We start from the raw sequence: 20600 nt of genomic DNA, 5'->3' as shown, positions 1-20600 counted from the left end.
GGCGTGATTGGGTGGGACTATTCCGAGGGCGTGGCATAGAGGGCGGGCCTGTGTGGTGCCGGGCGGACTGGGCGGGCGCAGGAGCGGAGGCGGGGACAGTTCCGCTGACCCTCTCCGCTGCTGTGGCGGCGGCCTGCGCGCGGCGTCGCGCGGGCTTCTCCTACCGCCCGCTGCGGTGATGGCGGCGGCGGGCTGGCCGGAAGCGTGAGTGGGATGCGGCTGACGCGGAAGCGGCTGTGCTCCTTTCTCATCGGCCTGTACTGCCTCTTCTCGTTCTACGCCGCCTACCACGTCTTTTTCGGGAGCAGCCGCCGGGTCCCGGCCGCGACCCCTCGGGGCATCAGGAGAACGGCGATCCGGGCTCGAGAGAGGCGCGGCCGAGGTAGGGCTGCGGCGGCGGCAGCCGGTCTCCGCCTTGGCGCCGGACGCGGGGGCCGAGGGCCGGGCTGTGCGGACCCGGGCTCAGATCCGGGGGAGGGCCGGGCTGTGCGGACCCGGGCTCAGGCGGGGGTCGGGGCCGGGCTGTGCGGACCGGGGCTCAGATCCGGGGGAGGGCCGGGCTGTGCGGGCCGGGGCTCAGATCCGGGGGAGGGCCGGGCTGTGCGGACCGGGGCTCAGATCCGGGGGAGGGCCGGGCTGTGCGGACCGGGGCTCAGGCCTGTGGGGGTCGAACAGTGAGGACCGGGGCTCAGATCAGGGTGGAGGGGACGGACCGTGTAGACCGGGGTTCGGGTGGGTGGCCCGAGCTGGGCAGACCAGGGCTCAAGTCAGGGGTCCTCTCGGGCCCAGCGTGCGCCTTCCCCCCTCTGGCAGGCCCATCAGCCCTGGGCTTGGGCGTGGGGTTTCCAAGCCTGGTTGGTGATCATTGCCTGAACCTCCCTTAAGACACCCCTCTACAGCAGGTGTTAAAGGTCTGAGCCCAAGGAAGGGCATCAGATGGGGAGGTGGGAGAAAGAAGTAGGGGTGGGTGCATATCACTTATGGATTTAAAACATCTATTTCCATGTTGAAAAGGAAGGCCTTGGCTCTTTAACTCCAAATGCTGGCCCCTTGTCCAGTATTTTGAGGTTGGACTGCCTGGGTTCAGAACACTGGACAGTAGTTCCTGAACTTTGTGGCTGCTACACCCTGGCCAAGATGTCATGTATTAGTTATTATATGCAATTGATTTTAGGAAGATAAACATGACAATACATGTTATACATTTACTGTGTTTGTCAGAGGGGCGTGTGCGGGTGCATGGGGGGGGCCTGTGCCCACACGAGCATGTGTGCCAGTATTGGGGCTTGAACTCAGGGCCTGGGTGCTGTTCCTTCGCTTTTTCACTGAAGACTGGTGCTGACACTTGAGCCACAGCTCTACCTCCTGCTTTTTGCTGGTTAATTGGAGATAAGAGTCTCGAACTTGTATGCCCCCTCTGGCTTCAAACCCATGATCTTCAGATCTGAGCTTCCTGAGTAGCGAGGAGGCTGATTTTGTTTGTAGAAGATACTTACCTTGTCCCGTGTTAACGTATTTCTAAGATCTTTCAGAGTAAGTATTCAGTAAAAATTAAGTTGCCGATTTCTTTATTATTAATTTTGTTTAGTTCAGATTCAGCTGCTTTATTTCTGAAAATGGAGTTGGAATGGTATTCAAACTAATAATTGCTTTGAATGATTTTAATTCATCTACAAGGAGTCATATCTTAAGGGTAAAAGCTGTTACTCTTTTTAAAACAGAAAAGTCTGCTTTTGGAAGTGAAGAATGGAATCCTTGGGAAGGAGATGAAAAACATGAACAAGAACACAGAGCTAAAACTGGTTTCCAAATATTAAATAAATCCACAAAAGAAAAAACAAACAACAGTGTACAAATCTGGGGCAAAGCTGCTATTGGTATGTTAATATAAAGCAAATGTATATAACAAAAATGTAAAGTGTACTTAGTGATAATAGATTCACCTTTTTTTGTGGTGCTGAGAATTGAACTCAGGACCTGACCTAGCACGTGTTACAGAAACAGACTACTTCATAGCTACCAGTCCTTAAAGTCATTTTAATATAGTTTATTACATTGTTTAATGAAGGTTCCATGATGCATTTTTCACCTTTATCAGTGATTTATTTCCCCTTTCCATTAGACAGTATCTCTGCAAATATATACACACATTTCTCCATTGATCATCAGCAGAACACAGTTTCAGTGGTGGTTACAGAGTAGATTGTGTAGGTTCATTATATTGAAATGTATATACCAATTGAATTTTCATGAATGAACACTAATACACACATATGAGATGTGGCCCCTGTGCTCAATGCCCGAACAAATTTGAGAAACAGGAAACAAAGTTAAGAGCCAGACAGCAATGGCTCATGCTTGTAATCCTAGCTACTTGGAAGCCAAGATACAAGAATCACAATTCAGAACCGGCCTGGAAATGAGGAAAGAGGTGACACTTTATCTCCAGGTAACCACCAAAAAGCCAGGAATGAAGGGTATGGCCCAAGTAGTTGAGCACTAGCCTTGAGCAAAAAGCTAACGTTCAGCACTCAGACCTTGAGTTCAAGCCCCAATACCTGCACCAAAAAAAAAAAAATTAAACAAGGTTCTTTTCCCCGCTATAGTATATGAGAGTTATTCCTTTATTGATAGGTAATAATTGTACAAAATAAAATGTTTTATTATGACATTTTCATTCATGTTTGTGATAAACTTATCATATACACGCATATGTACCATGTACTCTTATCTGTCTCCTGTTGGTCCTCTTCTGTCTACACAATGGCTCCCCTTCTTTCATATGTTTTTTTTTCTTAATCTAGATTCTGTACTTGAGAGAAAATGTGATATTTATCATTCTGAATCTGATTTCCTTTAACATCATGATCTCCAATCCCATCCATTTCCTTCAAGTAATATGATTTCATTCTTCATTATGGCTAAATAATTTTCTGTAGTGAATATATATCACATTTTCTTTGCCCATCCACTGATAGGTACCTAGGCTGATAATGTTATTTGGCTATTGTGAATAGTACTGCATTAAATGTAAGAGTGTGTAGAAATATCTATTAGATGCTGACTTTGATTCCTTATGGTATATACACAGGAATAGTATAGCTGGATCACAAAACAGGTCCATTTCTTTTGTTTCTGAAGAAACCTCCATACCGATTTCCATGGTAGTTGGACTAATTTGCAATAATGTAAAAGAGTTCCCCCCCATACGGCATTTTTGCCGGTACCAACATTTCCTGGGTTTTTTGTTTCTGTGTTTTGTTGTTATTTTTCGTATAGCCATTCTTTGCTAAAATGGAATCCCAGCATAGTTTTGGTTTGTACTTCCCTGATGGCTAAGAATGTTGAATTTTTTTCCCCCTATTTTTATTGGTCTTTTCTACTTCATTTGAGTTTTCTCGATTAATTTTCCCATTTGTTGTGGTTTAATTCATTTTCCCATTTATTGATTAGATTATTTATTTGATGTTTAATTTTAGTTCTTTATATAGTCTGTTATCCCTTGTCAGATGACTGACAGACATTTTCCTCCCATTTTATAGGCTCTCTGTCCTCTCTGGTGTTTCATTTGTTGTACACTTGTTGTTGTTTTTAATTTGATGTAATCCCACTTGTTAATTCTTCCTATTTCTTCCTGAGCTATGAGAGTTCTATTCAAAAAAAGTCAGTCTATGCCTGTGTTTCCCAAATGATTTGCTCTAGAAGTTTCAACATTACTGGTCTTACATTAAGATCTTTTTTTTTTTCCTGCTGAGAATGATTAAGGACCTCCACATATCACTTAAAGCTCTTCCAAGAGCCCTTTATGTGAATGAACATTCTGATCTTTGACTCCTTCTGAGACTATAACAAAACATTTTCCAGCCACACTTTCAGCCTTGTCTTCAGAACATACCTTCCTGAAAATCTATTTTATTTTTCTCACCTCTTTTTCAATCTCAACAGTCCAAAATTTTACCTGTATATCAGATTCTGGTTTGTTTTGCTTACTGGTTCTTCCTTCAGTTTGTCTTTCCTCTGTACTATCTTGCTTAGTGATCTCATCAGCTAACAAAGTTCCTAGATGCCAAATGTAATCTCATATTTTGTCCAATGCAGTCTCGGGTAATTGGTCCACAGGTCTTGCCCCAAAGAAGGCACTGAAAGGGCAAACCCCATTGCAGGTGGCAAAGTCACCTGTGACACCAGAAGCTCTGATGGAAAGAGAGTCTCCAGTGCACCTGAGGCTCCAGTGGAGATTAGTCCTATCACATAGGGAGGAGATATCACACACCCCCACCCCCAGCCAAGAGAGCCATGATAGGAATGACTGAGATCTTGAACCTGAGTGTATTGCTCACAGAAAAGAATTGATATGGAGCTGAATACAAGACAAAGTATGGTCTTGCAGGTCCACCTTAGAGATGCTGGTAAATGCAGAGAGAACCTTTATAGGTAGGGTTGATTATAAAGGGCCTCAAGACAAATATGGAGGATTATGATTTTTTAGATTTCCAAGCCTTTTGTGAAGAAAAGCTGGGTCCCATCATGAAGAACATGAGTAATAAAAAGTAACCTAGAACTGAGCTGAGGAAGCATCTGTCCAACTGGGTCAAACAGAGTGCCAACACCACCAGGTTAAAAGGGTGAAGAATACCAGATAACCTGTTCTGCACCCACCAAAGAGGCCTTTTGAGATGAATACCAGATAACCTGTTCTGCACCCACCAAAGAGGCCTTTTGAGATGAACAAGAGTCCAATTTGTGCTCCATACCCTCCAAGGAAATCATGAAACACAGCATCCCTAGCTAGGTATTTTAGGACTGTCACCCACTCCATAGGAGCAATAGGCAGTATGACTTGGGAACAAGGCATCAGCAGACCCTTGTCTAAGTGGGGAGTGACCCATAAAGTGCTAATGCCAGGGAAGAGCCAGGGTTTACCTGTGACATCTAGGGAATCATCACTAGAGTGGTTGCCATGAGAACCCGGAGCATATAAAGATGGCATCAAGCCAAGCAATGACTAGAATATAGTGCTTCCAATATAGAAGCTAATGGCAGAGTATTGGGTTCTCAAAATAACCTATAAAGACCAGTGTCCTCAGGTGACAGTGGCCTTGCCCTTTCCTCCCTGCCTTGAAGATAAAACCATGAGTAACCAGCCAAGGGAATAGCAAGAAAAGGAATCGCTTTAGCAAATATCCACCTTCATCACTTGTCAATTCTGCTTTACATATAAGTGCAGGACACAGTTCAGTTAAGCCTTTTACTATTTTATAGGAAGGATCCTCATTTGATAAAGATTCCTCATTTCCTTCTGAGCTCTCACAGCAGTGTCTACAGTCTCACAGTTCACGTGTTTACTAAGAAAAAATAGGTTTCTTCTACTGTGCTCCTCCTCACTTCCTTTGAGTCTTCACTGACTTGAATTTCTACATGGAGTCTCTTCAATGCAAGATAAGGTAGGCTTTAAAAAATCCTGTTGTTCAGAATTCTACCATCTTTTCTTTTTCCAGTTCCAAAGCCATTTCCATATTCCAAAGCATCTGTTACAGTAGCATCACTTCAGGTACCATGTTCTACTGCATAAAGTTTATGTGCATAGTGCCCACAACAAAGTGCCACTTCTTAGTGATTTGAAGCAATACAATTTTATTATCCTGCATTTCTGGAGACAGAACTCTAAAACATTTCTGTGAGGCTGATTCTTTGGAGGACTTTACAGGAGAGTTTGTTCCCTTGCTTTTACAGTTTCTAGACACTTCTTGTAGCCATTGGCTTATGGCCCCTCTAGAGTCGGGTCTCTGTCTCTTTCATCACATCTCCCTTTATTCTGGACCTTTCTGCCTGCCTCTTGTGAGGACCCTGGTGATTACAGAATCACCCAGGTGATCCACAGTAACCTTTCCATCTCAGTAGCCTTAACTTAATCACATGATAAAGTCTGTTTTGCCATGAAGCAGAACATAATCACAGGTTCTAGAGATTCGAATGTGGACATGGTGGTATATAATTCAGCCTGCTGATTGGCCAGGCTTTAAACCTGGTTGTTTGAGTGTCCTTTGGTATCAAGGTGTAATAAAATACATTTTCCCATGTAATTGAGTTTCTCAAAGGTATTGTGTGGTCTCCACATCTTCTTGATTTGATGTTGCTTTCTTCTGTCCTTAAAGCTTTCATTCGGATGAAGTAATGGTGAAACATCAGGAGCTTCCCTAAAGAGAACAGATGAAGTGCTGTTTGTCTACACAAGACTGTCATGCAGCCAGGGTTGCATGTTGAGAAGGAGTAACAGCCCCATGACAGCTTGAAAGTATATACATATATTAGGTTCTCTGGTGGCGGCACAAAATGTTGAATTCCCCCAGTTTGTTTTAATACAAAAGCATTTCTAATCATCAGTTTCCTTTATGTATGTTTGCTGGTCCTGTGATTTGAAATCAGGGCTTAGGTTCTGTCACTGAGCTTTTTTGCTCAAGGCTAGTGGAGCCATAGCTCTACTTCCAGCTTTTTCATGGTTAATTGGAGATAAGAGTCTCACAGACTTTCCTGTTAAAGCTAGTTTTGAACTGCAGTCCTCAGATCTCAGTCTCCTGAGTAGCTAGGATTATAGGCATGAGCCACCAGCTCCCAGGCAGTAGTTTACTTTTTTGTAACATACTTCACTTCAGAAGTGATGGAATAGGGGTTTCTCAATCCAGAGTAGGTGAGAGTACTGTGTTACTATAACCCACGTTTAGCCCCATTTTACACTGACAGCATCTGAGTTCTGGTTTTCATAGTTGCCATATTAACAACTGGAAGCTTTTGCATAGTAACATTCCTGTCAATAGTCTTAACAGGAGTAAGTTCTGTGTTTATAGTGAAAGATACAAAGGGACAGGTTGTGACATTTTCACACACACACACACACACTGCAGTAAAGCAGATAGTAACTGTGTTTCTCTTTTTGTTTCTTCCTTACCAGGCTTGTATCTCTGGGAGCATATTTTTGAAGGCTTACTTGATCCCACTGATGTAACTGCTCAGTGGAGAGAAGGGAAGTCGACTGTAGGAAAAACACATTTCAGGTACTGTGTTGCTGTACAATATTTAGTAAATATAAAAATACATCATTTGTGGGGTCAAACTAGGCACAATAACTGTCTTATCAGTTTCTTCATGTATAAATACAACGTATTTCTAGATATTTCTAGTTATTCAAGGCCATATTATACAAAAGGTCCAAAATATTCTGAATTTTTCTAATTTAAGGATAGAGTAAAATGTGCGATTTAACTTTTCTGACTCAATTCTCCAATATCTTATTTCATCATAATCTGTCTTTTTACTTAACATCTCAGGAACAGACAATCAATCATTTTTCACCACTTTAAGTTTGTATCATGTGAACGTATTATTCAAAAGTAGTAATTAAATACCAAGTAAATAAAAAAATAGTATTCTAAATTTTCAAGTTAATTTTTATTAAAATTGAAGTTTTTGTTTTAAGATGTATTTCCAAGGAAAAAGACTAATGAGTGGGCATGATAATAATGGGGGAAATTCAGGGAAGGGAAGTTATAATCATTCATAATTCCATTTTGCCCATAATTCCAAAACAAAGGTTCTGAAGTTCACATTGAGTTGTGACTGTGTCCAGCTTTTTGTGTCCTTACATCATTATAGAATGAGAGGGTTTTAATGCCTGCTCTTCCAGAGACTGAGTGCTAACATTTATTGCATGGCAGCTCAGGGCCCACACTGGGTGGAGTGCTGTGATTCTTACAGCGTACTGTCCGTTCCCAACTAAGCCAGTCTTCTTTGAGTAAAGTCATCTTGTTCTCCTGTACCACTGCAGTCCTGGGCTGCAGCATCCCTGGCTCCCCTTGCATTTGAACTTGGCATGTCCATCACAGACCTAGTAGCCAAAGTCCCTTTCCCAAGTACAAAATAGAGGAATAATATTCTCTGCAGAGTTGTTGTGCAGTTCAGTGAAAACCCATGCAAAGTGTTTGAGTAGGAAAGACATTTAACAAATGTTAGGATTTTTTAATCTTCAGCAGCAATAAGCAAGAAAAGCAGGATTTGAGTATGTTTGTGCTAAAGATTAAAAGGCTAACTAGCAGGATAAGAAGAAATGGTTTAAAGTGGTTTAAAGAATCTAGGGCGAGGGGCTGGGAAGGTGGCTCAGTGGTAGAGCGCTTGCCTTGCATGCCTGAGGCCCTGGGTTTGATTCCTCAGCACCACATAAGCAAAATGAAAAAAGCTGGAAGTGGCGCTGTGGCTCAAGTGATAGAGCGCTAGCCTTGAGCTAAAGAGCTGAGGGACAGGCCCAGAGTTCAGGCCTCATGACCAGACCCAAAAAAAAAAAAAAAAGAATCTAGGGCAAATGTGACTAATTTTAAGATGAATTAAATGCTGCTTTTTATATCTAATACATTAATTAAAATGGTGTCATTAGTTGTTCTAGGCAGTATATACTATGAAAATGTGGGCTATGGGGATGGGAAGGTGGCTCAGTGGTAGAGCGCTTGCCTTGCATGCATGAGGCATGGGTTCGATTCCTCAGCACCACATAAGCAGAAAAAACCAGAAGTGGTGCTGTGGCTCAAGCGGTAGAGTGCTAGCTTTGAGCTGGAATGCTGAGGGATAGTGCCAAGGCCCAGAATTCAGGCCCCACGACTGACAAAAAAAGAAAAAAGAAAGAAAATGTGAGTTATGGAGTGTCTATAACTATTATTAAAACTTTCAAAAACTAAATTAAAAAAAATATTACTACAAATTTTCCTTTGCTCACTAACAAATTCCAGAACCAAAAAAATTACAGGTCTCTGTCATACTTGGTTCCAATACTTAATTTTCCTCTTAAGAAAATTCACTGTTTTAAGTAAAACGGAACTTGTCTTTATATTGTTCCCCCACCCACCCTTTCCTCTTCCTCCAGAAATAAATCACTATCATAAATTTGATGTGTATTATCCCATTTAGATATATATGGGCATGCATATATGTATACATATATATACATATGTATGTATATATACACATGTGTGTGGAAATGTATTTATATATATGTCCACATATGTATATATGGACATGCATATATATATACATATGTATGTATATATACTCACATAGGGTAGATATATAAGCTTAAATATTTTCTTCTAAGTATTTTCAAATTTATATAAAATTACCTTATTCTAGGAGTCTTCAGAAGCTTGCTTTTTTTCCTTCATGTTACACTTTAGACAACTTTCATAGAAGATTTAAATTGGTTAAAGAATTAGTACATGAATATGTCCCACATTTCTGATTATTAGGCAAGTTGATTTGTCTACAAAAAAGCTTTCAATTAATCTATAGCTATGTACCATCATGCAACCTTGTTTTAAAAAGAAAGTTTTCATTTTAGAATTTTCATTTCTGGTGAGAATATTAACATAACTTCATGGTGAATTTTGTATTAAAATTATTTAAAACCTCCGACAACAAGTGCTTACCCTTTCTCTTGTTTGTGATTGGTTGTTTTCAATAGCTTCATAACCGGTCCGTCTGTAATCCCTGGGTACTTCTCCGTTGATGTGAATAATGTGGTCCTTGTTTTAAATGGAAGGACAAAAGCAAAGACTTTTTATGCCACCCAGTGGTTACTTTACGCACAGAATCTAGTGCAAACTCAGCAACTCCAGCATCTTGCTGTGGTTTTGCTTGGAAATGAACAGTGTGATAATGGCTGGATAATGAAATTCCTCAAAAGAAACGGAGGCATGGTGGAGCTGCTTTTCATAACTTATGACAGCCCATGGGTGAATGACGTGGATATTTTTCAGTGGCCTTTAGGAGTAGCCACGTAAGTACAAAATAGGATTACACATTTCCAGATTCTAACACTTGGATTTATTGTGTTTCAAGCTGTAATCAGTTAGGTTCTTCTGGGATCATGCAGGGCAGAGAACAGTCTTTTCTAAGGGAAAACTAGTTTGGTGCCATGCTTCAGTGATAATGATGATGTTTTCAAGAGTATTTTACCCTTTTCTGAAGGGAACAGATGAAATAATATTTTTGGTCTTATCATGAATGTAGCATGGGTTTTTAAGCTTATTGGAACTGCCTCCAAAAGATGTTCAGTGGAGAATGAGCAATGATAAAATCTATACAATTTATAGTTAACACTTTGTAAACAATATTATATCAAGAAGGCATGCCCTCTGCTTTGAGATTGGCTGATTTTGCAATCTCAAAAGAAAAGGTTAATTAAATGATAGCTAAAATTTCTTCATATGTAGTCTTTCTCCAGCTGTAAAATGGAAGACATTGTTTTTATCTTTCTGCAAGGAGAAAGTTTTGAAAGAAGAGTGAGTTGCCTTCTCAGATTAAGGTGCGGTGGCACACATACCTGCTGAGGACAGGGACTTTTGTGTCATCCATGCATTACTCTGTCCACAGAGCCTACAATATGCCTTCGTGTAATAGGCACTCAGTGAACATTTGTTGCATACGTGAATTATACCACTGGTAAGAGTTTTGAATCATACATTCGTTTTCATTATTCTATTAGTGGTTACCGCCCGATCTGGCTTTGGCCTACACAGAGTTAGTGGTTGGTTACGCAAATGTCACCAGGAAAACATGCTCATTGAGACACACTACTTTTACTACATTCTAACTCAGTGGGTTTGGATATACCCAGTCAAAAATGTTCTGAAATACATGTAGGCTGGAGACCCTCTTAAAAAAAAATAAAAGCTATATTTGTAAAATGTCTTGAAGCACAGTAACACCACATAACATATTCCTCCCACAGTAGAAGATGAAAATGCAGTGATCCAAGGCTAGGCCAGAATATTGTTTTTACAGCTCTGCCATTTGCCTTCAGGGACACCCCATCCCTGCCCCGTAGCATTTGGATATGTCCAGAAACATTTTTAGTGGTCACAAATAGAAGAAGAAGGTGGCACAACCGGCATCTAATGGATAGAGCCTTGAAATAGTGTTAAACACCTCACAGCGTACAGGACAGGCTCCACAAGATCTAAAATGTCATCTTTGTTATCAGCTCCCTGTTACTGTAAAGCTTGACTGTATGTCAGGCACATGAGTGATCCTGTTTTTGATTCCCAAATACATATTAAGAATGGGTCACTTGGGCTGGGAAGGTAGCTTAGTGGTAGAGTGCTTGCCTAGCATGCATGAAGCCCTGGGTTCAATTCATCAGCACCACATAAACAGAAAAAGCTGGAAGTGGCACTGTGGCTCAAGTGGTAGAGTGATAGCCTTGAGTACAAAGAAGCTCAGGGACAGTGCCCAGGCCCTGAGTTCAAGCCCCAGGACTAGCAAAAAAAAGAATGGGTCACTAGCTGTAGGCTGCCTTTGTATGACATTTGAGTGAAGTATTTGTTTAAAACTACTTGAAAAGTGCTTAGAATTAATTTCTCAGAACTCTTTGCTATTACATACTCTGTAATTTTTTTTTTCAGTCCTGGGTCTTGAACTCAGGGCCTGGGCTCTGTCCCTGAGCCTCTTTGTGCTCAAGTTTAGCACTCTACCACTTGAGCCACAGCACCACTTCCAGCTTTTTCTGAGTAGTTTATTGGAGATAAGGAGTCTCACAGACTTTCCTGCCCAGGCTGGCTTCGAACTGCAATCCTTAGATCTCAGCCTCTTGAGTAGGTAGGGTTACAGGCGTGAGCCACCATTCCTGGTTTGTAATTTATTTTAATTTTCACTTAATAATTACATTTGTCAGGTACCATGTTGTGTCTTAATGCTTCTTTATAATGTAAAAGGATTAAATCAGGCTGACAAATCTCTGAGCTCACATACTTGTGCAATGTATGGTAAACACATTAAAAACGACCCTTTCAGCAAGGCATTGGTGGCTCACGCCTGTAATCCAAGTCACTTAGGAGGCTGAGTTGCAAGGATTGATGTTCAAAGCCAGCACTGGCAGGAAAGTCTTTCAGACTCTTTATCCCAATTAAGTACCAGAATTCTGAAAATGGAACTGTGACTCAATTGGTAGCCTTGAGCAAAAAAGCTGAAGTACAGTACCCAGGCCCTGAGTTCAAGCCCCAAAACAAGCACCAAAAAAAAAAAAAAAATTCTTTCAGCAATTCTGAAATATATCCTGCATCATTTGTTGTAGACACCATTGTGCAGTTTGTCACTAGACTTATTCTTCTTTGTACCCTTTGCTCAGCCTGTCTTGCCAAGAATATGCTGTAATCTCCTATCATTTGGTTAAAATGGCAGTTGTTATTATTGTGAGGATAGACTGCATTTACATAATGAAGATTTTGTTTGTTTGTTTGGGTCTGGCCGTGGGGCCTGAACTCTGGGCCTGGGCACTGTCCCTCAGCTCTTGAGCTCAAGGCTAGCACTCTACCACTTGAGCCACAGTGCCACTTCCGGATTTTTTTCTTTTTGCTTATGTGGTGCTGGGGAATTGAACCCAGGGCCTCATGCATGCAAGGCAAGTGCTCTACCACTGAGCCACCTTCCCAACCCTACATAATGAAGATTTTGAATCACATGTTTAACAGCTGTAGTTGAGGAATAAAAATTAATGTCAAAACCAGCCAGGTGCCAGTGGCTCATGTCTGCAATCCTAGCTACTCAGGAGGCTGAAATCAGAGGATAGCAGTTTGAAATCATCCGGGCCAGGAAAGTCATGAGACTTACCTCTAATTAACCACCAGAAAACCAGAAGTAGTGCTGCGGCTCGAGTGGTAGAGTGCTAGCCTTGAGCACAAAGAGGCTCAGGGACAGTGCCCAGGCCCTGAATTCAAGCCCCACAACTGACAAAAAAAGAAAAATAGAAAAAGAATGTCAGATACAAAGAGATTGAGGCACACCCTCTCTATGACATTTTTTCAAATAATGTCAATGTAAATTTTTGATTTGAGTCAGTAGAGTCAGGGACTTTGGGAAGCAAGCATGGAAAATTATTAATTTGAGGTTTAAAAATCGTGTTTTCATACGTCTCTATTTCTAAGGGTACCTAAGAGGCTGGGCTGTAGGGGTTTGCCCTGTATTATGTCATATATTTAGGTCTAGCATATATTTTATAGATATAGGAATTTTCCTGTGGTGGAAGCAAGCTGGTCAATGGTACATGACGAGAGGCCCTACCTATGTAACTTCTTGGGAACTGTTTATGAAAATTCATCCAGAGAGGCGCTGATGGACATTCTGAAACAAGATGGTTATGAAAAGCTTTGTTGGGTTTCAGCAAGAGAACAGTAAGTTCTGTGTTTTACCTAATTCATCCTCTTAGTTCTCCAGCAGGGCAGTAGCTATTTGTGCAAGCACAAATGGTTTCCCAGGAGGTATTATTAACTTCCACCCATGAGACCTACTAGCAGTTAAAACTGTGAGGCGATTGGGTTGCATATACATTTAAAATAGAGAAACTTGCCTTAAGCCAAGTGCTGTGGCTTGTACCTGTAATACTTGCTAGTCAGAAAGATTTCCATTTTGGCTAAAAGTTTGTAAGATCACATCTCAGCCAGTAAAAACTGGGGTACAGTAATGTGCAGCTGTCCTTCCAGCTCTTCCGGAAGCGTAAACTGGATCACTGTACAGGCTTCCCAGGCATACCTGTGAGAACCTATTTGAAGAATAGGATCTAGAATCTTCCTTGAAATGTACAGCAGAACAGTTCTTATATCAAGACTGCCTTACTCAGAACCCTAATAGCACCCTGAGGACAGGGACATTTGTTCTTTGAATCCTCAGATCTGACCTAGAACGAGGCCCAGAGTAGACCTAGGGCAAATGGTGAATGGATTGACCAGATCAATAGTGTTAACTTTCCTCTATCTGTTATATAGTAATCTAGAAACAGGTGTTTACGGAGCAAAGGAAGTAATGTTAGCATCATTTCTCTGTTTTCCAAATAAATAGTTTTAAATAGATGGAGTTTAAAGCAGTAGTTAGGGAAGTAGTGCCTCAGAAATGCTCTTCTGTAGCTATACATTTATTTTTTTAAATTATAGCAGATACTCTTCTAGACTATATAACTCCCAGCCATATTGTTAGTTACATCATATTGCATCCATTCATATAGGCAATACTGCTATGTTTCAGTAAACTTACCCCCTGCCCGTAAATTTAGCAGTGAACTAAACAAATCCATGCCCTCCGAGCATTTTAACACTTGTTGGAAGAGACGAGTAAAACATATCATATCTGGGATAGTGGCTCATGCCTATAATCCCATGTACTCAGGAAGCAGAGATCAGAAGGATTGTGGTTTGAAACCAACCAGGAAGAAAAAAGTTCACAAGACCTCATCTCAACCATTAGCTGAATGTGGACATAGGGGTCATCCCAGCTATACAATGTATATAAGAGGATTGTGATCCAGGTTGACCTGGGCAAAAATGTGACACCCTATCCCCAAAGTAGCTCATGTGAGAGTACCTGCCAGTATCTCTGGATGTTTATCATCTTTATAAGGTGTCTGCTATCTCATGTAACAGATATTAAAAGTCAAGACTATTTCCTTTCACAAAAGACAGAATTAGTTACTCTGGTAACAGAAATGTGGCTGCTTTTCCTGATTTTCTAGGTGGCAGCCTCAAGAAACAAATGAAAGCCTAAAGAATTACCAAGATGCTTTGCTCCGAAGTGACCTCACGTTGTGCCCTGCAGGAGTGAACACAGAATGCTACCGGATCTACGAGGCCTGCTCCTATGGCTCTGTGCCTGTGGTGGAGGACGTGATGACCGAGGGCCAGTGTGGGAACACGTCCACCCATCACAGTGCCCCCTTGCGGCTGCTCAAGTCCATGGGCGCCCCCTTTATCTTCCTGAAGAACTGGAATGAACTTCCTGCCATTTTAGAGAAAGAGAAGACTGTAGTTTTACAAGAAAAGATTCAAAGAAGAAAACTGTTACTTCAGTGGTATCAACACTTCAAAACAGAGCTAAAAATGAAATTTGCTAATATTTTAGACAGTTCATTTTTAATGAATAAAGGCTAGCTAGTGTTAATTTCCATTCTCAGCTAAGATGTGATTCTTCACAATCATTTCTAATACCCTGTGGTTTATACTCATACTGTTCACATGTGCTTATAAATGTTCTTTAAAATACTCTCGTAAACTCTAGATTACATCTATAATATTGACCAAATACTCCCCTGAATGGGCCGCTCCTTTTTACATGCTAAAAATGAAAATAAGATTACTCAGATTTGTTTTCTGCCAAGTTGAATGATTCAACGTGTATCAAATTTTCTTACTCATTTAAAACCCATTTGGGGTAGAATGGTTGATTTCTAAGGGCTAGACACTGGTCAAAGGATACAGACCCTCAGGAGTTTAAATTTTAAAACTGTACTGTAGAATATGAAGACTACAGTAATAATGTATCATGTCCTAGAAAAATGCTAGAACAGTGGGTGTTGCAAGTCATAACTGAGATAGTATGTATGTGAATTAGCTAGTGTAGCCAATCCACAATACATATGTACCTTAGACATACATGATAAATATATACCATTTCATCTGCCAATGAAAAATAAAGCCACTCTAGGAAACTAGCACAACATTGTCAAAAGACTGAGTTTCAGAATCAGACAAAACCTAGGGATTTTTTTAATGTTTTTCTTTTCTCCTGACATATTGTAGCACTAAATTGGGCTACTTTAACACTACTTGTTGTTTATATAATTTGAAGAGAGTCCTAGGCCATGCTGGGAAGTTGTGGGCAAATCCTGAAGTCAGGCTTTTCCATTTCTCGGTATTACATTGAATCTGACAGAAGCAAGTGATTAGATGCAAGATTTCTACAAAATTCATATAAAACATGGACTGGAGTAGCTGATCATTTCTGAGAAGGGACTTTGGGTCATTTTAGATTTCTAAAATGTCTCATTTGTTTTTACTCTTTTTGTTTAGGCTCCTTCTATCTATGTCAAGATGATAGATGGGTTTAAAGCTTTCAAAAGCCTCACTAAAAGCAGGACATCTAAGTTTGACTCATTAGCTCTGAAAGCAGGTTTCTTGCTGAGACTGGGTGTCGTCCGGTTGCTTCCCATTCCTTTCCTTCCTTTATGCAGACTCTATTAGGGATGCATTTCTTCCAGTTTCCTCTGGTGTGAGAGGAAACGTGCCTTGGCCTTACTGTTGATTTGCCCTTGATCCAAACTTTGGGCATTCTATTCTTTGTGCATTTTTTTCACATGAATTAAGATTTTTTTCTTAAAGACTGCATGAAGGTAACATTTCCCTTGATTACTGAACACCAGAGTGAATCACTCCTGTCACCCTAGGGACCCCAGTTGTAGCCAATCTACCAGGTATGCAGACAGAGTCAGTAGAAGATGCCCCAAGGCATCTGAACATTTTTGAGTGATGGTTTCTTTACTGAAGAAGGAACTGAATTTCACTCCACTTATTTGTTAATCGTGTGCAGGGGGATTTGCTTTTAAAACGTGTGTTAAAGATTGGGCAGTGCAAGTTGCCCCTTGGGAAGAAGGAAGATTGAGTGAGAGACCTAGTTTCACTGTGTACATTTGGGTGCCTTATAAATTTTGCATGTATTTTCCAGTTAATTGTAAATGCACCAACACCTAGGCCCAACTTCATACATAACAAAGGAAATGTAGTCCTTATCCTCCTATGTTTTCCTCCTATTTTTTGGTCCCTGGTAATCCTGCCTTTGAGTGAAACTCATTTGAGCAGTTATAAAAGCTCACAGTAAGTCAGGTGCCAGTGGCTCATGCCTGTAATTCTAGCTACTCAGGAGGCCGAGATCAGAGGATCACGGTTCAAAGCCAGCCCTGGCAGTATCTTAGCTCCAATTAACCCAGAAAACCAGAAGTGGCTCTGTGGTTCAAGTAGAGTACTTGCGTTGAGCTGAAGAGCTCAGGGACAGTGCCCAGGCCCAGAGTTCAAGCCCCACAACTGACACAAAAACAAAAACAAAAAAAAAAAACACCTCACAAAAAAGGTGGGAGGGAGGGAGGAGGAAAGGAAGAAGAGGAGGAGTGGAAGGACAGGAAGGAAATAGAGCCTGGAATAATGAACAGTGATTTGTTAGTGATTTCTGTTAGTGAAATGATTATATCTCATGGATAGACCTAGAAAAACAAAACATGCAAAGTGAAGTAAGTCAGGCTCAGAGAGACAAGTTTTCAGTCATATGTGGAGTTAGATCTAAATTATAATCATATAGAGAACCATACAGAGCTGTATGTTTATAAAAACAAATAGACTGGAGTAGAGTGTGCACAGGGGTGACTCCCTGTGGTGTAACTTCTTGGAACAAGTAACTGACAATTTAATAATATACCAGAAAGCTGAAGCATGTTTTGTCAGAGGAGGAGGAAGGGGTTGCAGATAAATGGGAGGTGGGCAAACATAGTCATAACGCTTAATGTACATATGTGAAAATAGAACCAGAGAGCTCCGGGGGAAGGTTGGGGTTGGGAAGGAGGAGAGCAAGTGATGGAAAGGGTGAAACGGATCAAAATACATTGTACTTACAATCTGCTACCTCAAAATCCCTTGGAAAAACTAAAGATAACCAAAAGAAAAAAATATATCAGAAGTAAAGACAGTTGATAGGTACAAAATAGAATTTAATGAAAAGACATCAAAGATAACATCAGTTGCAGAAACATTTTAAAATAATTTATTGAGGCTATTTTCATGACTCAAAAAGACTTACAAAAAAGATAGAAGGGAAACAAACTTATAACCTATATCTATATTTGTATTTTTCTATTATGGCAGGCAAATATAGAGTGCAATGTTTAGATAAATAGACACATAAAATATATTAATTTTGAATTTTTATGTGAAATGTAGTTGTATAACTATAAAGTAGAGAAGAGCAAACCTCTATTGTATATTTTATTTGGGGGGGGGGGGGGGGTTGTCCAGTCGTAGGGCCTGAACTCTGAGCCTGGGCACTGTCCCTCAGCTCTTCAGCTCAAGGCTAGCACTCTACCACTTGAGCCACAGCACCACTTCTGGCTTTTTTTTTCTTTTTGCTTATGTGGTACTGAGGAATTGAACCCAGGGCCTCATGCATGCAAGGCAAGCGCTCTACCACTGAGCCACCTTCCCAGTCCCAACTCTTGTATATTTTAATGCAGTGGATATGCCTTTCATGATGCAAATTCAAATCTTCCCACAAGAGGGCACAGTGACACCACAGAGAAACTCCACGGTGTTCCTGCTCACCCAGAAGTTAGGATAAAGCCAGGTGCCTTTAGGTAGATAATTGTTATTCCAGCTTTAGAAAACTCAAATCACATGATTTTTTTCTGCCAAGTCTTTTTCCTTTAGAGAGTAACATTCTACCAAGAATTATGTAAACATATTAAGACGCTCTCCTTGTAGTTACCCTACTGCAGCTGGTTAAAATTCCACATTTTCCTTGTTTAATGAAAAGATGAGTTCATCTTATTGAAGTTTGATTGCAAAATCAAAAATGCAAAAAAGCAGCCCTTCTTTGTCAACAATCCATACCCAAATGTCTCAGAATTTCATTAGTGCAGATAGATATGATTACTTACATTTTATCTAGTGTTATACACATGTAAAGGTCACTTAAAATTTACTTAAATTTAGGCTGGTATAGGAGCTCATGCCTATAATCCTTAGCCACTCAGGTGGCTGAGATCAGAAGATCTCAGTTCAAAGCCAGCCTAGGTAGAAGAGTCCCTGAGATCCATGTCTCCAACTAACCAGTTTAAAAAAAAAAAAAAAAAAAGTAGAGAAGAAAGAAGTGGCTTAATTGCCAGAGAACCAATCTTGAACAAAAAAATCTAAGGCAACCTTGAGCATAAGTGCTTAGGGACAGTGCCCAGGCCTTGAGTTCAATCCTCCTTGAATACTAACTGGGAAAAGCCATCCCAGCAATGAGCACCTAGACTCAGCCAGTCTGGGGAACAAGGGAACATGGAGAGGAGTAAGAGGAGATGATGTCACATCAGCCACTTTGTGCCTACCCTCTCAAAATTAACCAGAGCTGGGAGGTCAATAGAAGTAAGAAGCCTGCCCATCTAGTGTCCATACCTGTCTACCTATTAACTGGACAGGAATTTATATTCTTGCCTTTGTTACCTGACTTCTCTACCTAGTCACCAGATGTCAGAGGTAGCTAGGGACATTTCTACCAACATTTTCCAGCCCCTCAATGCCTCATGAGACTTCTCCAGACTTCATCTAAGGACTCATGCCAGCCACCAAGGGGCAGCTGCTGCTGCTCGCTGCCTTCTCTGGGAGGGGACCAAATTCCAGCCTTTTACCCCTATCGTCGATGCCCTTGTCAACAGGAAGTAGCCGGAGAGAATTTGCGCCCTATTCCATGATTACTGGAAAGTAAGGTCCGCTCCTGGATGGCAAGCAGACTCCACCCTCTTCGCAGCAAAGTCTCCACCCAGTACCTGCGTTACCTAGGCAACTGGCACACCTGGAAGAGGTCACATCTGCATCTGCTGAGGTCACGTCTGAATTTGATGTGGCCACACCTTTCTCTGCCCATACCCTAGATAAGGCCTAGCCCAGGCCCAGACGCCCTCTTTTTCTAGCTCTTTTTCTCTCTCCCAGCTCTCTCCTCTCTTTCCCAGCTCTCTCTTTCCCAGCCACATGGAGGGCCAACATGGCCTGGTGACAGCCAGAACAGTGAATAAACCTACCCCATACCTGAAAATAAATAAATAAAAATAAAAAATAAATAAAGAAATCTAGGGCAACCTTGCCCAGGCCCTGAGTTCAAGCCCCAGTATTCTCTCTCTCTCTCTCTCTCTCTCTCTCTCTCTCTCTCTCTCTCTCTCTCTCTCTCTCTCACACACACACACACACACACACACACACACACACACACACACACAGAGTTTAAATCTTATTGAACCATGCAGGCTGATGGAGAAGAGATATCTGATTACATTTCCATATGCCACTGACCTAGTCAAGGCAGACACAGCTCCCATACTGTACCATGTCCAGATAGCTGAAGGAAGAAGAAAGCCAAATGACCAATCCCCATAAGAACAGATTCATCCTTGCTGATAATCAGGAAGATGCACATGAAAATGAAAGAAAGCTGCCACTTCAAACTCAGCATTCTGGCAAAAGTTCAAATGTCAAATTGAGTTGGGAGAAAAATGGGTACCTTTGTGCACTACTGGAGGAGTTTAAATAAATAGAAGCCCCTCAGAGAGCAATTCAGCACATAGAATAAAGACAACCGTGCTTCCTGGTTTCAAGTTTGGCTTATTATTCAAGCAGGATCTCAATTCCCACTTCCATGACTTGTCATGACCAGAAGAAAATGGATGCAAAAACATCCATAACAACATTTATAGCAGGGAAAAGAGGAGGAGGGAAGAAGAAGAAAAGAAGAGGAGGAGGAAGGAGAAGAAGGAAAGGAGGAGGAAATAAGGATGTGCTGGATTTTCAAGGGCTGTTTTTATTTTTTTTTTATTTTTTTTTTTTTGACAAGTTTTTTTTTTTTTTTTTATTGTAAAGCTACTATACAGAGGGTCACAGTTACATGAGTGAGGTTATGAGTACACTTCCTCTTGAACATTGTTACCCCCTCCATTGTTTTCCCCCTACCATCCCCTCCCTCCCTCCCTTCCCCGAGGTTCTTTTTTTTTTTTTTTTTTTTGA

At 41.1% G+C, this 20600-nt stretch overlaps 1 protein-coding gene across 2 annotated transcripts; it reads left to right on the top strand.

Moving 5' to 3' along the window:
* The first annotated feature begins 90 nt into the window (after positions 1–90).
* On the top strand, positions 91–14976 carry Rxylt1 (ribitol xylosyltransferase 1). 2 transcript variants are annotated; one of them, XM_042699074.1, is made up of 6 exons: positions 93–382; positions 1722–1877; positions 6950–7052; positions 9503–9817; positions 13038–13208; positions 14540–14976. In XM_042699074.1, the coding sequence occupies exons 1-6, from the start codon at positions 214–216 to the stop codon at positions 14952–14954; spliced, it is 1329 nt and encodes a 442-aa protein (XP_042555008.1). In that variant the 5' UTR covers positions 93–213; the 3' UTR covers positions 14955–14976. The 2 variants fall into 2 exon arrangements, with proteins under 2 accessions (XP_042555009.1, XP_042555008.1); XM_042699075.1 differs by lacking the exon at positions 9503–9817 and having other exon boundaries at positions 91–382.
* Positions 14977–20600: the final 5624 nt, after the last annotated feature.

Source organism: Dipodomys spectabilis, unplaced genomic scaffold (genome assembly GCF_019054845.1).
Source record: "Dipodomys spectabilis isolate Male_0828 unplaced genomic scaffold, ASM1905484v1 ptg000234l, whole genome shotgun sequence".
Classification (NCBI taxonomy): domain Eukaryota; kingdom Metazoa; phylum Chordata; class Mammalia; order Rodentia; family Heteromyidae; genus Dipodomys; species Dipodomys spectabilis.
Note: the sequence above shows the minus strand (reverse complement) of the source record. Positions and strands in the feature narration are given on the sequence as shown.

Coding starts and splice junctions, on each gene's coding strand:
- Rxylt1 (XM_042699074.1), top strand. CDS start 214: ATGCGGCTGACGCGGAAGCGGCTGTGCTCCTTTCTCATCGGCCTGTAC. Junction 1,878..6,949: donor CTGGGGCAAAGCTGCTATTG/GTATGTTAATAT, acceptor CTTCCTTACCAG/GCTTGTATCTCTGGGAGCAT. Junction 9,818..13,037: donor TGGCCTTTAGGAGTAGCCAC/GTAAGTACAAAA, acceptor TATATTTTATAG/ATATAGGAATTTTCCTGTGG.